Raw genomic sequence first — 19397 nt, forward strand, 5'->3', positions numbered from 1 at the left:
GGGGGGCCTGACTATAGTTAAAAAAAAAAAATGAACAAATTCCCATGCACACTGCATATATATCTTATTTGTAGTACAGGTAGTGCAAAAAAAACATGAAGAAACAATACACTATTTAAAAAATGTACAATGAAGAACAATTTTAACTAACATAAACTTACCAGTATTTCAATGGGAAGTGTGGGCCTGCTTTTGGCTGATGAGATAATCAATATCCGGTTCCATGTTTGTCACTGCAAGTCGTAACAAGTGATGCAAGTGTGCATCAGTAAGTCTGGATCTGGTTGGAGATTTCAGATTTTTCATTCGGGAAAAAGTCTGTTCACAGACATAGGTGCTGCCAAAGATGGTTGCCATTTTGAGTGCATGGTTCCTGAGATTAAGATATGTCTCAAAGGGGAGAGATGCATAGAAATTAGTAAGGCTGCTTGCTTTGAAAATGTCTTTTAGAGAGTCACAATTCTGTAGTTCGGCCAGTTCCATTTGGTAAATCGGATCTTCAATTTCAACAGAAAATGGGTTCCGGAAAAGCTGTATGTCCTGTTCATGGAGATGAAGCTCTTTAAATCTCTTTTGAAACTCCCTTTGCAACATTTCCAGTGAATCCACACATGTTTTGTTTGGGAATGCAACTGTTGGTTTCTCAGCTAACAGCTTTTGAGTAGAGGGGAGATGGCAGAAATTTTCCTCCTTCACTAGTTTAATGAGGAGGTCCAATTTTACTTCAAATGCTTTCACATGTGAATGCATATCACAGATGAGCTTCCCCTTTCCTTGAAGTTGCACATTGAAACTGTTGAGTAGCTCTGTTACATCTGTCAGAAAAGCAAGGTGCCATTTCCATTCTTCATCTTTAAGCTCTGGTACTTCTTTGTTTTTTGAAAGCAGAAAATCCGAAATCTGTGGAAGTAAGTCATAAAAACGTTTTAAAACTCTCCCTCGACTCAGCCAACGGACTTCTGTGTGTTACAGAATATCATCATAGGCAACATTCAGCTCAGACAGAAATGCCTGAAACTGTCTGTGGTTTAGTGCATGAGCCCTAATGAAGTTAACACAGGACACCACAACTTTCATGACAGAGTCCCACTTCAGTGATTTACAACACAGCGCTTGTTGGTGGATGAGGCAGTGTATGGCTATTGGACGTGAATGGTTGAGTTGGTCCATTTCTTTGTTAATGCGTCCCACCACTCCTTTCATAGACCCCACCATGCTAGGAGCACCGTCAGTTGTCACACTGGCTAGTTTAGCCCAGTCTAGCTCCAAATCATTCATAGTTTGGCAAACCTTTTCATAGATATCCTCTCCTGTTGTTGTTCCTTTGATGCTTTGCAGTGCAGCAAGCTCCTCTGTGACTTCAAAATGATCATTTGTCGCACGAATGAAAATTAGAAGCTGTGCAGAATCACGGACATCATTGCTTTCGTCGAGTGCCAATGAAAAATAGCAAATTTTTTTTGAGGCGTTTTGCAACTTTTGATGCAAATTGTCCCCCATTTCTTCAATCCTTCGTGTAATTGTAGGTCCTGAAAGACTCACTGTTCCAAATAAATCAGCCTTCTCTGGACACATCTCTTTGGCAACAGAAAGAAGACATTCTTTCACAAATTCTCCCTCCACAAATGGTCTGCCAGTGCGGGCTATTAGCTTGGCAACTTGAAAACTTGCTCGCAATGATGAAATATTTATCTCCTTCTGCTTCACAAATGCATTTTGCTGAGTTGTCAATCCATGTTTCAGTTTTAATATCTTGTCTTCTCTCCCTTGTCCGACCAAGCAACCATATTTGTCTTTATGTTTAGTTTCGTAGTGTCGACGCAAATTGTATTCCTTGAACACAGCCACTGAATCCTGGCATAACAGACAAACAGCTCTCTCCTTGCACTGCATGAAAAAGTAATCATAGGTCCACTGTTCTTTGAATATCCTGCACTCAGAGTCAACTTTTCTTTTCCTTGACATAATTGTATTGTTGTCCACCTGTAGAATTTACAGATCCACCATAAGACACTGTGATAATTACAAAACTAGAATATCCACAACATTTTACTTTTAACACAACTACTAAGAGAAAAGTGCAATCCATCAATTATCCATGCAAGCAGCAGCCAAGATATTCTGCCTGTGCCAACAGCACACAAAATCTGTACCTGTGCCAGCCAGCAGCACCCAAAATATTGCCCCCAATCTGTACATGTGCCAGCCAGCAGCACCCAAAATATCGCCCCAATATGTACCTGTGCCAGCCAGCAGCACCCAAAATATCGCCCCAATATGTACCTGTGCCAGCCAGCAGCACCCAAAATATTGCCCCCAATATGTACCTGTGCCAGCCAGCAGCACCCAAAATATTGCCCCCAATATGTACCTGTGCCAGCCAGCAGCACGCAAAATATTTCCCCCCCCCCCAAATCTGCACCTGTTGTGCCAAAAAATTCATTGCCCCAGCCCCCCCAAATCTGTACCTGTTGTGCCAAAAAAATCCATTGCCCCCAGCCCCCCCAAATCTGTACCTGTTGTGCCAAAAAATCCATTGCCCCCCCCAGCCCCCCCAAATCTGTACCTGCTGTGCCAAAAAAATTCATTGCCCCCAGCCCCCCCCCAAATCTGTACCTGTTGTGACAAAAAAATCCATTGCCCCCAGCCCCCCCAAATCTGTACCTGTTGCGCCAAAAAAATTCATTGCCCCCCCAGCCCCCCCAAATCTGTACCTGCTGTGCCAAAAAAATTCATTGCCCCCAGCCCCCCCCCCAAATCTGTACCTGTTGTGACAAAAAAAAATGCATTTCCACCCCCCAGCCCCCCCCCAAGTCTGTACCTGTTGTTGTGTGTCCAATTATATCAGCAGCAGTTCAGTCGCCACTCACCGACCAGGCACAGGCAGCCAGGAGGAGACGGCCGCACCCATACGACGCGCCAGGGCCCAGGCCTCACTACACAGGCGCACAGGTCCCTGCTGACGTCACCGCGCACGCCAGCGCGGCGGCGCGCCTATCTTTAAGCCGGCGCATCATTGGATGCATGCGCAAGTCGCTGGGCCGGTTTGCTGCTGCCCTGCTGCCAGACGGATCCAGCCAGCAGGACAAGTAGAGAGGGTCTCGGAAGTCGGAAGCAGAGCGGAACTCTGCAGGGGGCTTGCACAAAAGTTTAAAATTTAAAGAAAAATAAAAATAAAAAAAAAATTTCCTTTTGTATATTGCGCCCCCTATGACTGCGCCCTAGGCTATAGGGGGCCGGGTAAATGACATTGGAGGGCCGTATCCGGCCCGCGGGCCGTAGTTTGAGGACCCCTGGTATATATTATAGAGTTCTAAATTTAATTACAGGTATGGGACCTATTATCCAGAATGCTCAGGGTTTTTAATTGGATCACCATACCTAAAGTCTACTATAAAATCATATAAATATTAATTACAACCAAATAGGCTGGGTTTGCCTTTGGTAAGGATTAATTATATCTTAGTTTAAGTACAAGATACTGTTTTATAATTACACAGAAAAATAAATCATTTCTAAAAAACTGAATTATTTGATAGAGTCTATGGGAGATGGCATTTACATAATTCGGAGCTTTCTGGATACTGATTTTACAGATAATGGATCCAATACCTGTACTGATAGTTAGGAAAATAGTATTGTTTATTATAGAAGTATTTTAGGAATAATATTTTGAGACGGTTTCATAGATAGTTATATATTTAAATGCTGATATTTTCAATTATTTGTATATAGTTTAACATAAATGCTATCTTCTATGTTTGTGTTTTGGATTTAAACATTGATAAATATATCACATAGTTTAGTGTAGTAGTATTTTAGTACAGGTGTGGGACCTGTAAGGCAGAATTCTAGGGACCAGTGGCTTTCTAGATAAGGGGTCTTGCAGTAATTTGGATAAACATATCATATTTCTACAAAAAAATTATGTAAACATTAATTAAACCCAACAGGATTGGTTTGCCTCCACTAAGGATTAATTATATATATATATATATATATATATATATATATATATATATATATATATATTTATATATATATATATATATATCTATATATATATAAAAATATATTTTTACAAGGTACAATATTCTTATTACAGGGAAAAGGTAAATCATTTAAAAAACAATTAAATTATTTGATAAAATTTGAGTCTATGGTAGATGAGCGTCCCTTAATTCAGAGCATTCTGGATAAAGGGTTTCCAGGATGGATCCCAATACTGTATTGATATTTTGAAGTATGTTCTAGATTTTTTCTTTTGAATACTTATATTATAATATATTCACAAAATGTTCAATGCTTTACTAGATATTGGCGTTTTATATTTAAATATGAATCATTATTTTAATTTAGTTCAGTATAGTAATATTTTAGTATTCATATTTTGATAATCGGTTACAGGTATAGAGTTTTAGATGTTTATATTTTAATATATTTGTATAGGATTTAAAATGTAGGATATTTAGTAGATATTACAGTGTTTATTAGTACAGACTTACAATTCCAGTACAGTTACTATTTAGATATTATGTAATATATATAAAGAGAGTTTGATCCAGGGAGTAATCCGATCGCCTATTTTGGGGTCAGGAAGGAATTCTTTTTCCCTCAGCAAGACTAATTGGCCTCTGTTTTGCTGAGGGTTTTTCTTTGCCTTCCTCTGGATCAACATATAAAGGTCAACAAAGTATCAATAAAAAAGCATCAATAAAAAAGCCTGTTTTTAAATATAAATATGTGTTTGTCTCTTTATTGTCATGTTTGGGTAGATGGCTCTGATTTATTACAGGTAGGGATGTCGTGGACTGTTCGCCCGCGAACTAATTCGCGCGAACATCGACCGTTCGCGTCCGCCGAATGTTCGCGAACGTTGCGCAACGTTCGCCAATTTGGGTTCGCCTTAGCTGGCGCTTTTTTTTGCCATTTCTCCCCCAGACCAGCAGATACATGGCAGCCAATCAGGAAGCTCTCCCTCCTGGACCACCCCCACACCCCCTGGACCACTCCCCTTCCATATATAAACTGAAGCCCTGCAGCGTTTTTTCATTCTGCCTGTGTGTGCTTGGAAGAGCTAGTGTAGGGAGAGAGCTGTTAGTGATTTGAGGGACAGTTGATAGTAAGTTTGCTGGCTAGTAATCTACTTGATACTGCTCTGTATTGTAGGGACAGAAGTCTGCAGGGATTTGAGGGACATTTTAGGTTAGGTAGCTTTGCTGGCTAGTAATGCCACCTAGCTGTGTGAGCTTGTTCACATTCTGTCTAAATAATAACAATAATAATTCCGTGTCCGTAAACACCACCTGAGTGACGTTTTTCAAGCAGCAATAATATATTCCGTATCCACTACTGTATACGTTGACCTTGCAGGCATTGTTTGCCCAGTCTTTAACCAAGTGCCACCTAGCTGTGTGAGCTGTGTCCAGAAACACCACCCGAGTGACGTAGTGTGATTTCTGCCCTTTACAGCACAAAACGCAGCGCTGTGTCAACAATGTATTTTTCAGAAACATTTTTGCCCTTGATCCCCCTCTGGCATGCCACTGTCCAGGTCGTTGCACCCTTTAAACAACTTTAAAATCATTTTTCTGGCCAGAAATGTCTTTTCTAGCTTTTAAAATTCGCCTTTCCATTGAAGTCTATGGGGTTCGCAACGTTCGCGAACCGTTCGCATTTTTGTCCGGACGTTCGCGAACATGTTCGCGAACATTTTTTCCGACGTTCGCTACATCCCTAATTACAGGGTATATGTCCCTAGATAACCTAATGAAGCTAGCTTAAAGGAGAAGAATTATAGATTTTCTCTTATACATTACACATACACACACAGTAACGTCTCTTGTTAGTGGTCAACACTGGTGATAGCATCTAAGTCCACTGAGGTCCCCCTGGTCGGCATTATTCTGTTTATTCTGTAAACCTGTACACGGTTACTAAGGTAATGGCAGCTTTGCAGGAAACTCATTTATTGGCAAAACACAGAAAGTCACTCACATCTTATATAATTGTTTAACTAGGGGGTGCTGTTTAATCTGAGAGTATAAATCCTGAGATTGTGTTATTGATATTAATATGATATTATTTGAGAAGAAAGGCTCCCTCCTTATGTCTCAGTCCTGTTATCCATGAGGGCCCAGATGCAATACTGGTATTAGGTACTTGGGATCTCCTCTCATTTTCCCTGTGTTCTCTGTGTTCCCTGCCTACACATAATGGAGCAGATGGAGAAAAGCCACAGAACTTGCCATTGGTATTTCAGGTAGTGGGGAAACAAATAGAACAGATTTCACTCTATTTAGGTGCAGGAAAAAAAAAAACAAAATAGTTCCATATACAGTGGGAAACAGGAATGTTTTTTCTATAGGAGCAATAACTGCTTATGAAACCCCAATTTACTAAGTAAACAGAGAGTATCATAAATATCAATATCACATGCAATTATTATCTAAAACAGAGAAAACATCCAAGAGTGAATATCCAGGGAGGCTGGTGCAACAATAGCAAAGCTCATGTTGAAGGAGTTAGTGTGGACTAAGGTTACGTGTGAGTGATGGGCCTGACTCTGCCCACAGCCTTTCCCTCTCATGAATGTTTCCCACTGCCCGTGTAACACTAATAAACATCCCATTCTGATGATTCTTACAGTTGTCTGAGGGATTGCTGTATGAGACATCATATAAATAAAGGGTAACAATGATCATTTTACTTCGGCCAGGATTCTGCCTTTTTCAGCAGGATTCGGATTCGGCCAGCCGAACCCGAATCCTAATTTGCATATGCAAATTAGGGGCAGGGAGGGAAATCGCAGGGGCAAGGAAGTAAAACATTTTTCCCATTCCCACCCCTAGTTAGCATATGCAAATTAGGGTTCGTTCGGCCGAAACTTTCGTGAAGGATTCGGGGGTTTGGCCGAATCCAAAATAGTGGATTCAGTGCATCCCTAAAACAAATATGACATTTCTAGGCTCAGTTTTTAGTTTTGCCATTCCAGCCAAATAACTAAAATCCAACAAGCACTAGTAATGCAATGGATTATTAGTTACTGTTTTGGGAAAATCCGCACCACAGTACTATTTTGTAGCTGTTTTTTTCATCATTTCCACTGAGAAAATGATACACATATTAGTATATGTGGCAAAAAAAACTCTGTCTGGCTGAAAACTGCATGAATATCGCAGAGAATTTGCTAAAAATCCCCTTATGTAATGATGATCAGCAAGTTAGCATAACTGAATGTGTTTACTTTATATACATAAATGATTTATTTATTCCATAATCAGAGCAGCCAGTAAGGCTTAACAAATGTAACAAAAGACATGTACAAGTGGCAGGAGACAGTAAGTGGAAGCAGGGATGAGTTTCTTCATTGCACTCGATAGTTCATTAAATTCAGTGATCTGAAAGTGCCTGTGGTCTGTATATTTGTACAGGTCAGCACTTAGGCTGTCGGTGCCAGTCTGGAGGGTCCAAGTTCATCATCCCATGAATATCCAGCTTAATTCTTTTTCCATACAAAGGTAGAATTGATCCTAGTGGGCAACACATTCTTGGGTCAGATTGTACTGAAATTATTCTAACCATGATCAGAATGAAGGGGTTGCTCTTCTCCTAAGGGGCCACAGTGATATTTTAAAATTGAAGACTGATAACTAATGGAGGGGAAATTGTGTGCAAATAAACATTTCATTTTTAGGGTTACTGGAGGTTTCATGTGATCATTCATGTAAAATATAGAATTTCTTTTTCATTTTCATATCTGAGGTACATTCCTTGTGTGTTTCAGCAAACCTGCAAAGACCAAAGCCATGTTAGAAATTTCTAAACAATTCCTGCATTAAACATCAGCTCAGTGATAGCTTGGCTAAAGTCATCTAATATCATCAATAATCATTATTCCTACAGATCCAGTAGAAATAATGTCCCCAGTGGCCTCACTAGAAAGTACTGGGGCTCACAGCAGATTCTTTTCATGGCCCCCAAACCTTGGGCAAAGTATCCTTTATGCAGAACATATACATAAACCATAATTAGTAGCTTCCCTAATTGCTCCATTGGCCTCTAGTGTATCGCATAAACACAGCACAGGGACACCATCAGAAAGCACAGGGCCCCATACAACAACATTTTCTGTGCCCCACCTACCCACACACCACAGTAGAAATGCCACAAAGACATGAGTACTAATACATTAAAAACACCTGATTAAAACCCATTGGTAGCTAGGACTCCCCTACAAGTTAAAAAACTTGGGCCTCTTCATACAATTAATTACACACAGGATGAGGCATCCTTGCAACGGGATCTTGACAAACTGGCAATCTGGGCAGCTAAGTGGCAAATGAGATTCAATGTTGATAAATGTAAAGTCATGCACCTGGGATGTAAAAATCTCCAAGCCACTTATATCCTTAATGGGACTGCACTAGGCAAATCCATTATGGAAAAGGACCTTGGAGTCCTTGTAGATGATAAACTTGGCTGTAGCAAGCAATGCCAGTCAGCAGCATCAGGGGCAAATAAGGTCTTGAGCTGTATTAAAAGGGGCATAGAGTCACTGTCTGAAAGTCTGCCAGATGTTGATCGTGCAGGATTAAAAATCCCGTCGGATCGTGGGCGCATCTGTTTGTTGATGCGGTCCTGTGATCCGAATGCCCGTATTGGCTAAATTATGATCTGATTATTGGGCCCATGATCAGATCAGCCCGATATCGCCCACCTCAATGTGGGCATATCACGGAGAAATCTACTCGTTTGGCGAAATTACCTTTAGTGTGCAGGTCAGGTGCCTTCCTCAGAGGTACCTCCTGCAGGAGAGGCTGAAGAGGAAGATGATGGAATGAATGATTTGAATAAGGAAGTGATTTGGAGTAAAGTCTTACAAGTGCAAGACATGTGCAGGTTCTTCAGAGTTCCCAATGGGTGCGTGTGTATGTTGTACAGATGCATGAAGTCAGTGATCATGAGTTCATAGAGAAGGAAATCAGGTAAGCTGTTAGATTTCTGTAACTGGACCTTAACTGGCAAGTTTTCTTTTAATATGCAACACAGTATTGGTTTATTCAATCTACAGGATAGCCCCTAAACACATGCATTTTTTTTCTGTTCAGAAATCTCTATTAAATATCTCTGAAATATATTTTGCCAGTAGGTGGCACCATCCTACAATCTATTTAAAAGGTAATTTCAAGAGCATCTCTCTAAACCCAATCTAAAATACTTTACAGCATTCATTGTCTTATTGGTGAGTTGTGTAAACATTGCAGGGCTGACTGTTATCCAGCTGCCCATTCTTTGTTCATCTTGGCACAGCTTCGTATACAATCCCAGCAACTCTGGGCAGCACAAGAAAGCTCTTCCCCCTTCCTAGGCACATTCACTCAAGACCCCAGGAAACCAGGGGTAACCCAGGGTGAAGCAGCCACAAAGCACAAATAAAACTGTATGTGTGTGTGTATATATACAAAACTTAAAGATACTGCGTTGAGAGGCTCCACAAGATGGACTCTGTGGCACCTAGGGGCCTAAACACTTACTTTTCTTTAACCTGTTTTTTAAGATAAGTTTTTGTTACTCTCTAGACATATGTAGATGGAAAATAATGCTAAAATACATCCAACAACTGGCACCACCACAAAAGTTAAGGGCATTGAAGGCAAAACCTTTTATAAAATGTAGCAGGAATATTTATATATGTGTAACCCTTTCGACACCCCTTTGTCGGTGTTACACTCCACGTGTGGTGCTTACCTGATGGCACCGGACAAATCTGAGCCACTCCGCAGTTGTATTGGGAGAGACTGGGTACCTGGTACTTACTACCACAGTGCCTCTACCTAGTGGGATCAGAGAATGCACCTACAGGTGGCCCCACTAGGAATACAGTAACACGCACACAGTATTGGTTAAACTGAATAACGGTTTATCATAAAATAAATGGCCAACTAGTACATGCAGCACTTCTAACCAGTGACAATAGGGCCTCACTAACTAACTGTCTAGCTACCTAAAAATTTCAAGTCCTTTAATGTCCTTTCAATAACAGTGTCTTTGTATGTTCAGCGCTCTTTAGGGTACTGTCCCTTTAAACAGGATACTCACAAATCCTATTCAGAAACTTTAGAGCTCTCTTTAGGTGAGTCCAGCATATTCAGACATACAGTCCGACTACCAGCCCCTTTGGATGCTCAGATACAGTGTCGGACTGGGGCACCAGGTGCCCATCCAAAAACCTTAGACCAGGGGTCCACCATAAAGCCCTAGACCAGGGGCCACTCTCAGTACTATTATTCTTCATCTCCTCAACCAACCTCTATTCTCCTAGTGGGTTTTCTTTACATACTGTAATCAATTATTCCATCTATTTAGCCTCTTTGTTCTAATAGAAATAGGGAATGGCCATGAAATAGGCCTAAAGTTTAGCAGCATGAGGGCCCACTGACACCTTGGCCCACCGGGAGTTTTCCTGGTATCCTGGTGGGCCAGTCCGACACTGCTCACATAGGAATCTCCTGCTGTTTGTTCCTCCAGTCTGGATTACTTTCACACTCTCTGTCTCTCCAGGTACAGTATGTGGCTTCCCTGTGCCAGCCCGATCCAAATGAATCCTTTTGGTGCAGCCTCTCAGCTCTCTGGACCCACCAGCAGTTCTCTTGCTTCCTTCTCTGTCCACCATGTGCTCTCTATGCCAGGCTTTCTTTTTTTGCCAGTCTCTGTGACTTCCTCTTCCTGTCTGCCACTCCTTAGCTGCTGTGTCACTTCCTACTGCACTGAACAGCTGGTTGCTAGGTAACAGCTTACAGCAAACAGACACAGGCTCTGTGCTTCTGCCCTTACAGGGATAAGAGCAAGAAGTTTGCGCAAATTCCCTACATATATATGTATATATATATATATATATATATATATATATATATGTAACACCCTCTTGGTGCCAAGGTTGTACCAGCTTACCAACTCGGGTCCTGAGTTCCCTTTGCAAGGTGAAAGGTACTGGGAAAACTCTTCTCTGGCAGTGCCTCCACCTAATGGGGTCCTGGAATACTCCTGAGGATATTCCCATTAGGAAACAAATCACTCACACACTTTATTATATAACAATATAACTTTATATAAAATAAGTGTAATATTAAAGGGGAAGTAAAAGGTAACTTTTCACACACAAATGACCCACTACCCTAAAACATGTTGCAGTCCAGTCCTAGTGATTCCCCGCCAGGCAAAGTCCCGCACCACTCCTTTTGGCAGCCCAAGAGTTCCATCCCTTGTCCCGAAAAGAGTACAGTTCTAGGTAGCGCTACCTGCTCACATGCTTTCCCACAGGAAAGTGTTGCCCCCACGTGGCAGGCTCATACACAGCCTGTTTCCATAAACAGGAGATCGCTGGATCCTCATCCTTTCCTACCCTTCCCAAAGGTAACACTCACCCAAGGGAGTCACACAGATGGTAGTCTCACACGAAACTGCATCCACAGTGATGAAGGCTCCAGACATCTTCCAGTCGAGCACACACAGGAACATCCTAGATCCTCTTTCTCTACCATTCCAGGCAGACTCACATAGAGATGAAGCAGGCATCCAGATTTATCCAGCTCCCAATGCTGTCTATAGCGTAAGCATAAAACGACATCCATGCTGAACTGCATCTCTCACCCATCTCCAAAGGTGAATACAGAAATCCGGCATCCAAAATCCAAACCATCTTAGTTGAGTTATCCAGGCACTGGTGGATCCTGCCCAGCCTTTGGCAGGCCTATTGCACTCCACTGAAGCCTACATTTTGCCGGTGTTGTCACAATATCCAAAGTGAAACAAAGATCTGCAGCAGATAACAGCAATCACTGTAACCTGAAACTGTAATGACTGACAGAGCACATGGCATCCCCTTTTATATGGCTGCACAGCACCACCTTGTGGTTCCTTTTGGGATCAGCCATGCTGCACCAATCCAAAGGCTCTGTCCCTGGAAAATTCAGGCAGAAAACCTGTATCTCAGGGAATGAAGAGGGGTATGTATATATATATATATATATATATATATATATATATATATATATATATATATATATATATATATATATACTGTATATGTGTGTGTATATGGTTGTCAGAGGCCTCTGGTTATGAGTGGTGTATATATTGGATAACTAAACATTATTTATTGTTTTTAAAAGATGGATGCACCTCACTAGGTCAAGGGTGATGTGAAAATAAGTGGCACATATACTGTATTACTTTCATAAAGGCATTGTTTTATACCACGGTCAGACTGGGCAGGTGGGTCACCAGGAAAAAACCCAGTGGGCCCCTGGCTCTTGTGGGCCCGCCAGCCCAGATCCACACCCTGTGCTGCTTCTTCCTGCCGCAACCTCCCTTCTTCGTGCCGGTGCAGGGGGGTCCGGAGGGGGGCCATGAAACAGCCCCCGGGCCCCCCAGTCCAACCGTGTTTGATACTACTGTACAGACTCACTGAAAATTTACTATGAATAAACTGGTAGGTAGTAAAGGAAATGACACGCTTGATTATCTACTTATAATTATATCCACATAATGAACTGGCACATGTATATTTAAAAAGGAGCTTTGGATATACACTGCATTGCTTTGGTAAAGGCATTGTTTGAACTCATCCTCATATAAGGATGGCACAGAGGTTATAAACACCCCCAGAACTCATATACAGTAAAGATGGCACACAGATTATTTCATGTATAAACACCCCCAGAACTCATATACGGATGGCACATAGATTATTTCATGTATAAATACCCCAGTGCCTCCTGTGCCACACTGTCAGACCTGAACCCTACTGTGATTGGCCACTCAGCTAGGAGGAATAGGATCCAGAGAAGGTGCCTGGGGGAGAGGCGGAATCCCTGTGGGGCTATCTGCATGGCACTGATGGAGGGCAATGAGGAGCAGCAAAGGGAACCGCTGCACAGCTTCCAGTCTTCATCAACGCAAGATCGATTGAGTTTTCCTGTACTGGCCTCTACCACTCCAGCAGGGGGGGTTATGCGAGCGCAGAGCGGATTGCTTTGCGTGGGCACGGGGCAGATTCCCCTTTTGCCAGCTTATTAAATAGGCCCTTGGCACACAGGATAGATTTTTGCCCTGAAAATGCCTATGTTTGAGCCACCAACTTATTGATTTATGTGAGTGTGCAAGTTTTAATGTGGTCTCTTGCATCTACTGCCTGGCAAACTGTCCTCAGGATTCACAGCAAACAATGTGCCCTCTAAGCACACAACTTGCAAGGAATTAGAGGGAACACTGGTATCAGGAGCTGTTCTGCACAGAGACACAATAATGTGGGAAGATAGAAAGGCACAGGAATAAGGGACAATATTATGTAGATAATGAGGCAATAACAGGAGTTGTTTATAATACGTTACATTGCTCATAGCCGTGCCTTCCTGTTGATTTATTGTGGTTGTTGCGAAAAATATTCGTTATTATGGTTTAATTTACATTTATTTTCCCTACAAAGGACAGTAATGTAAAAGGGTTTTTCTTAATGTTTACACAAAAATTCTCTCTCTGACTCCGCAATTATTAATGTATCTGTCATATTGCGTGCCTCTGTGAAATACAAGCACCATCTATGGAGAATATTTCTGCAGAGACAAGCAACATGCCAGCTCATGTCTGTAATAGACTCTGTGTGTGTGTACAAACATCTCCTTGGGCTTAAAGGGGAACTAAAGTATAAAATAGAATAATGCTAGAAATGCGGTATTTTGTATACTAAATATAAACTTACTGCACCAGAAGCCTAATTAAATCCAACACTCTTACAAAGACAGTTTCTGATCCAATGGCCATATCAATTAAAGATATACACAGAGATCTTAATCAGCTGGGAGGGAGGACGGATACGTTGGAATACATCACTGATGACTTGGCACAAAGACATACTAATATTGAGGAGGATAATGCAATGTTGAAAGAGGAACTTTTTCAGCTTAAAAGAATGTGTGAAGACATTGAAATCAGGTCTAGGAGGCAAAATCTCCGTATAAGGGGAGTCCCTGAAGAAATAGGGGAGGTTCCACTTTATTCAAAGGGACTCTGTACAAATTTATGCCCCACCATTGCCCTGGACAAATGGGAATTTGAAAGAGCACATCGTTCTCTGGGTCCCAAGCCACCCTTAACTAAACCTTCAAGGGACATTGTTGTATGTTTTCACCAATACGTGCAAAAGGAATCTGTGTTTACCCGGGCGAGATCGCTTACATTGCTTGATTATTTAAACCATAAGATCCAGATATTTGCCGACATTTCCCCGGTTACTTTGGTGAAAAGGAGAGAATTTCGACCACTCACTGACTCAACCCTTATGGGACAATAAAATCTTGTACCGTTGGGGATATCAGTTCCGGCTTATAGTGCAACATCATGGACTGACCTACTCGTTGCAAAATCCCTTTTTACAAGCTTTGGGCCTTAAAAGCGCATTACAGAATGGGTCACCCAAGCAATCTTCACCTCGGCCTGAGCCCAGTCTCCAATGGCAGAAAGTACCAGGACCATCTTCTCCACCAAAGCTGACTCTAAGCACGTCCTCAACATCAGGATCTCCTATGCAACATACCTGGTTGCCAGTAACACTTGCCTATCTTCTCTGCAGCTATCTGAGCATCGCTACACCTTTTAGCTATAAACTTTTACTATTTTTTATCCACTGGAGCTTGCTAGTTCCTTGGTCAGTTCATGTCTCCTCTTATTTATGATCTCAGTATCATTTGGTTATGATGTTGATGGAACAGAGTGACTACACCCCTCTGGGAGAAGGGACATCTCCCACTAAGTTCAACAAACAAACTTGGGTGCTGAGCTTGTTTCAACTCTAACTCAAATTTAGTACTAGTAATTAGTAATTTTCTGTTATACGTTTTTTGGATTTAGTTATAAGAATTCTTGATATGTTTTGTTTTTGGAAAAGTGATAACCATGCAGTATTCCTTTTTTTTATTTCTGATATTGGCCATGTTATTATTTTGCTCCTCAAATGGTCCTCTTGTAGCATTACTTTGCATTCATTAGCTAAAATACTTCTGTCAAAATGGTAAATATCATATCTTTAAATTGTAAGGGTCTCAATTCAATTAATAAGAGATATTTAGCTATTACAGAACTTAGAAATGTAAAAGCAGACATTGTTTTGCTGCAAGAGACCCATTTTTCAAGACTCACCCCTGGTAAATTGTATTCTAAGTATTACCCAATGGCATATTATGCATCTTCAGAATCTAAAAAAGCAGGTGTTGCCATCATAGTACATACGGATTGCCCCTTGCACGTAATTAACACAGTATGTGACCAGAAAGGCCACTATTTCTTGCTAGAGGGAACTTTGGCAGGGAAGCCAATAACAATAGGAAATATTTACTCTCCAAATAAAGGACAGATTAAATTTCTGAAAAAAGTTGAAAGCCCCAAAAAAAACACTGGCGTCCTTTACTTTTTTCAGGGTGATAGGCTGAAAAAAATTGTCATTTTTTTGGGGTACCCTCCTTTTAAATTAAGATTTAAAAAAATTTTCACAAAGATTTTAGCGAATCGGCTGGCCCCAATACTCCCTAGAATGATCCATGGGGATCAAGTAGGTTTCATTCAGGGACGTCAGGCAGGAGATAATACTAGGTGTATTATAAACACTATAGAACTTCTGCAATGGTAAATCAGCTATAATACTTAGTTTAGATGCGGAAAAGGCTTTTGACCGCTTGGACTGGTCATACATCTTTGCTCTCCTAAAACATTTAAACTTATAAGGCCCTTACCTTACAGCTTTGAGAATGGGATCTGCTAATCCTAGTGCTTACCTTAAATTACCCGGGAAAATTGATCAATCTATAACAATCTCTAACGGAACGCGGCAATGATGCCCTTTATCCCCCCCTGCTCTATGCTTTGAGCATAAAACCCTTGGCAGCAAATATAAGATCTAATCCTGATATTATTGGCCTCAAGATAGGGAATGAACTTCTTAAAGTGGCGTTATATGCCGAGGATGCTTTTCTAAGTACATGCTATTTCTGATAAATCGCTCGGAAAAGAGTCTCAGTGCGTTTTGGAGCTACAGGTGATTCACAAACGCGCTGTGGGCACAGGAGCTGGCGTCTTTCATTTGGTTTTGTTCAGAGACAAAACGAGCGATATGTCGCCGCGATTTGCTTTTTAAAAACGTTGGCGACAAATCATCCAGTGTGTCCCTACCCTAAGTCTTATAAGGTGTTTTACACGTGACAATATACAGAGAGATATCTTTTTTTTTTTAAAGCTTTTATTTTTGCATTAACAATAACACAAGTCATACTATTGGGAAGGAAAATAAAATAAAGGGGGGGGAAAGAGATGAGTGGTTGGGGGGGGAGAGAGTTGGTGGTCGGGCCACCCATTGGACAGTCCAGGAATCATATTACGCTGGGAGAATTAGTCCATTTCCGTGTTGGTTTATTGACACGAAGTCCATGCATCCCAAATTTTAACAAACTTTTCTGGACATCCTCTAGACATGTAGGTCAGCCTATACATGGGAAGCGCTTCGTTAACCAATTTTTTCCATAATGGTACCGTAGGGGGGTCCTGGAGTTTCCACTTAAGTGCAATAACTTTCCTTGCATAAAAAAACAATAGTCAGAACAGTTGCCGTTTAGCTTGTTGTGGCATTAAGTGGTCTATATGACCTAGTAGAAAAACTTCTGGTGATAGAACCGGAGGGAAGTCCAGGTAAGTTTGTAAATATAAGGCTAGATTTGTCCAGTAAGTATTGACAACCGTACAGGACCAAAAAGCATGCATAAAGGTACCAGGCTTTAGGCCACATTTATAACACAGATTATCTGGAATCAGTTTCATATGATACAAACGTACTGGGGTATAATACAATCTATGTATCATTTTATGCTGTATAAGCCTATCCCCACCGCTAATTACCGTGGGAACAAAGGTTGTTGTAATGTCATCCCAATCATCCCGTTCCAAACTAGGGATATCCTGGGCCCATTAACTATAGCATTTTGCATAAGGGTTGCCTCTTTGAGAATTTAACAGATTATACACATTGGACAGACGTTTCTTCTTGTCAGGTACCTTAAGCAAAGTTTCCAAGGCTGGGGTTACCAGTTGAGGTGCATTTGGGAACTGGGCATTCAAAGCATGTCGAACCTGAAGATACCGGTAGAACATGGTACGTGGTAATTGAAAGTCTTGGGACAATTCTGTAAATGACTTTAGTGTCTGATTCTGATACAACTGGCCCAAATATTTGATGTTATAGGTCGCCCATAATTGCGGATCTGGTACGGTTCGTAAATGTGGCAGGGATGGGTTCAACCACAGTGGCTTTATTGGGTGATATCTGTGGGGTGGCATGTTTGAGTAAAGCCAAAGCTTTCTTCCAGGCAAGTGTGCCTGTACGGAAAGTAGAGAGTGGCCACCCATTCTGAGTGATGCCACAAAATGGTAGATTGGCTAGCGACTCAAAGGAACCCGCCACCGCAGCAGCAGTTATGCTGGCAGTGTCTTCAGCTAAAGGATTGAGCCACCCTGCCACATGAGTGAGTTGAGATGCTGAGTAGTATATAAAAAGGTGAGGCAGGGCTAGGCCCCCAAGTTCATCAGGTGCAGTTAGAGTTGCTAGTTTAATTCGAGGCTGTTTGCTTGCCCAAATAAATGATGATACCATGGAGTCCAACCTTGAAAACAGCGCCGCCGGCATAACATTAGGTGCATTCTGGAACATATACAGCAATTTAGGCAGGATGATCATTTTTATCATATTAACCCTGCCTATTATATTGAGTGGGAGTGGGGACCATAGTGAGAACTTACGACAAATATCGGTCATTACTGGGTCTATGTTTAGGGCAGTATATTGGGAGAGATCTGGATGAATGATTATGCCTAGGTATTTGAAGTGATCTACCTGTGTTAGTGCCTGTGACTGACTGAGAGGTCGGTGCAGGGATATACCCAGATGTAAAAGCGTGGATTTAGAGAGAGATATCCTTACATTCTTACTTGGTAAACCTGTAATAGAGCTTGCTAATGCTCAACAACGGTTACTAATCATCATGTACTTACTATAGCTAGGATATACATTGCTGCTAAATGGAAAACATCAAACATCCCCTCCCTAAGGGAAATTTATCAGAAATAAACAGTAATAAAAACTTTGAACATAGGATTTCACTTATCAATAACACAATGTCCAATTTCCTGAAGATATGGTCAGCATGGGAACTCATTTCAATTGAACAGGCATTAGAATGATAAATGTGTCAGGGAATAATGGTAAATAGGAAGCATGGTTATAACAAACGACTTGTTACCATTGTTTATGGATAAAAGTTCTGACCTTATTGTTTTGGTTATATATAGAGCATAAAAAAGCCCTGTTATTATGTATATGTAACTTCCTTTAACATCTCTAACCAGCCTTATGAGTGAGTGTCTACTGTTAATTAAGAATTTTTGTTAATTCTGGTTTGGAATAAGCAACGTGTGATCAGTTACTGAGCTAAAGTATAATATGCGGAAGGTATTGTATAAAAGAAATATAGTCAAATACAAGAGTCCTCTGCACTCAACCCATTATCAATATATTTAAGACAGCGACATTTTGTGCATACTGCTACTAAAAAATGCCTTACCCTTTAAACAAAACAGGGATTGTTTGTCCATATATTGCAATATATTTAAGCTGGCCAACTACGTCAAAGTCATCCCATATCTGGCCAGTCCTATGCTCAATTTTATCTGATTCATTAAGAATTCTATTGCTTCATTATACATTTTACAAAGGGACTAGGTATTACCTGCAACTTAACTTGCTGCTTTCAAAGTAAACCTCCATACTTGGCTGCCCTTTTATTAGACACCAGTGGGATCACCTGACTATAGCTGGGAAGGGTGGGAGCTACAACATGGAGCTGGTCACTGCTCCTGTATAAACTATAACAAACATTCTTAATGAATCAGATAAAATTGAGCATAGGACTGGCCAGATATGGGATGACTTTGACGTAGTTGGCCATCTTAAATATATTGCAATATATGGACAAACAATCCCTGTTTTGTTTAAAGGGTAAGGCATTTTTTAGTAGCAGTATGCACAAAATGTCGCTGTCTTAAATATATTGATAATGGGTTGAGTGCAGAGGACTCTTGTATTTGACTATATGTATTTTGTGGTCACAGCCTCATTGCACCCCCGCCTAATGGTTTTAAAAAATAGTGGTGAGCACAACTTTCCCTTGTTTGTTATAGTTTATACAGGAGCAGTGACCAGCTCCATGTTGTAGCTCCCACCCTTCCCAGCTATAGTCAGGTGATCCCACTGGTGTCTAATAAAAGGGCAGCCAAGTATGTAGGTTTACTTTGAAAGC

General features: G+C 41.1%; 1 protein-coding gene across 1 annotated transcript; it reads right to left on the reverse strand.

Moving 5' to 3' along the window:
- Positions 1–168: 168 nt before the first annotated feature.
- On the reverse strand, positions 169–11520 carry LOC121403701 (general transcription factor II-I repeat domain-containing protein 2-like). The gene is made up of 4 exons (XM_041591505.1): positions 11427–11520; positions 2970–3127; positions 1012–1983; positions 169–900 (listed from the first exon to the last, which is right to left on the reverse strand). The coding sequence occupies exons 1-4, from the start codon at positions 11518–11520 to the stop codon at positions 169–171; spliced, it is 1956 nt and encodes a 651-aa protein (XP_041447439.1).
- Positions 11521–19397: the final 7877 nt, after the last annotated feature.

This window comes from Xenopus laevis, chromosome 4S (assembly GCF_017654675.1).
Source record: "Xenopus laevis strain J_2021 chromosome 4S, Xenopus_laevis_v10.1, whole genome shotgun sequence".
NCBI classification, from domain to species: domain Eukaryota; kingdom Metazoa; phylum Chordata; class Amphibia; order Anura; family Pipidae; genus Xenopus; species Xenopus laevis.

Coding starts and splice junctions, on each gene's coding strand:
- LOC121403701 (XM_041591505.1), bottom strand. CDS start 11,520: ATGTTCCTGTGTGTGCTCGACTGGAAGATGTCTGGAGCCTTCATCACT. Junction 3,128..11,426: donor CATCTGTGTGACTCCCTTGG/GTGAGTGTTACC, acceptor AGCCCCCTGCAG/AGTTCCGCTCTGCTTCCGAC. Junction 1,984..2,969: donor CCGCCGCGCTGGCGTGCGCG/GTGACGTCAGCA, acceptor TAAATTCTACAG/GTGGACAACAATACAATTAT.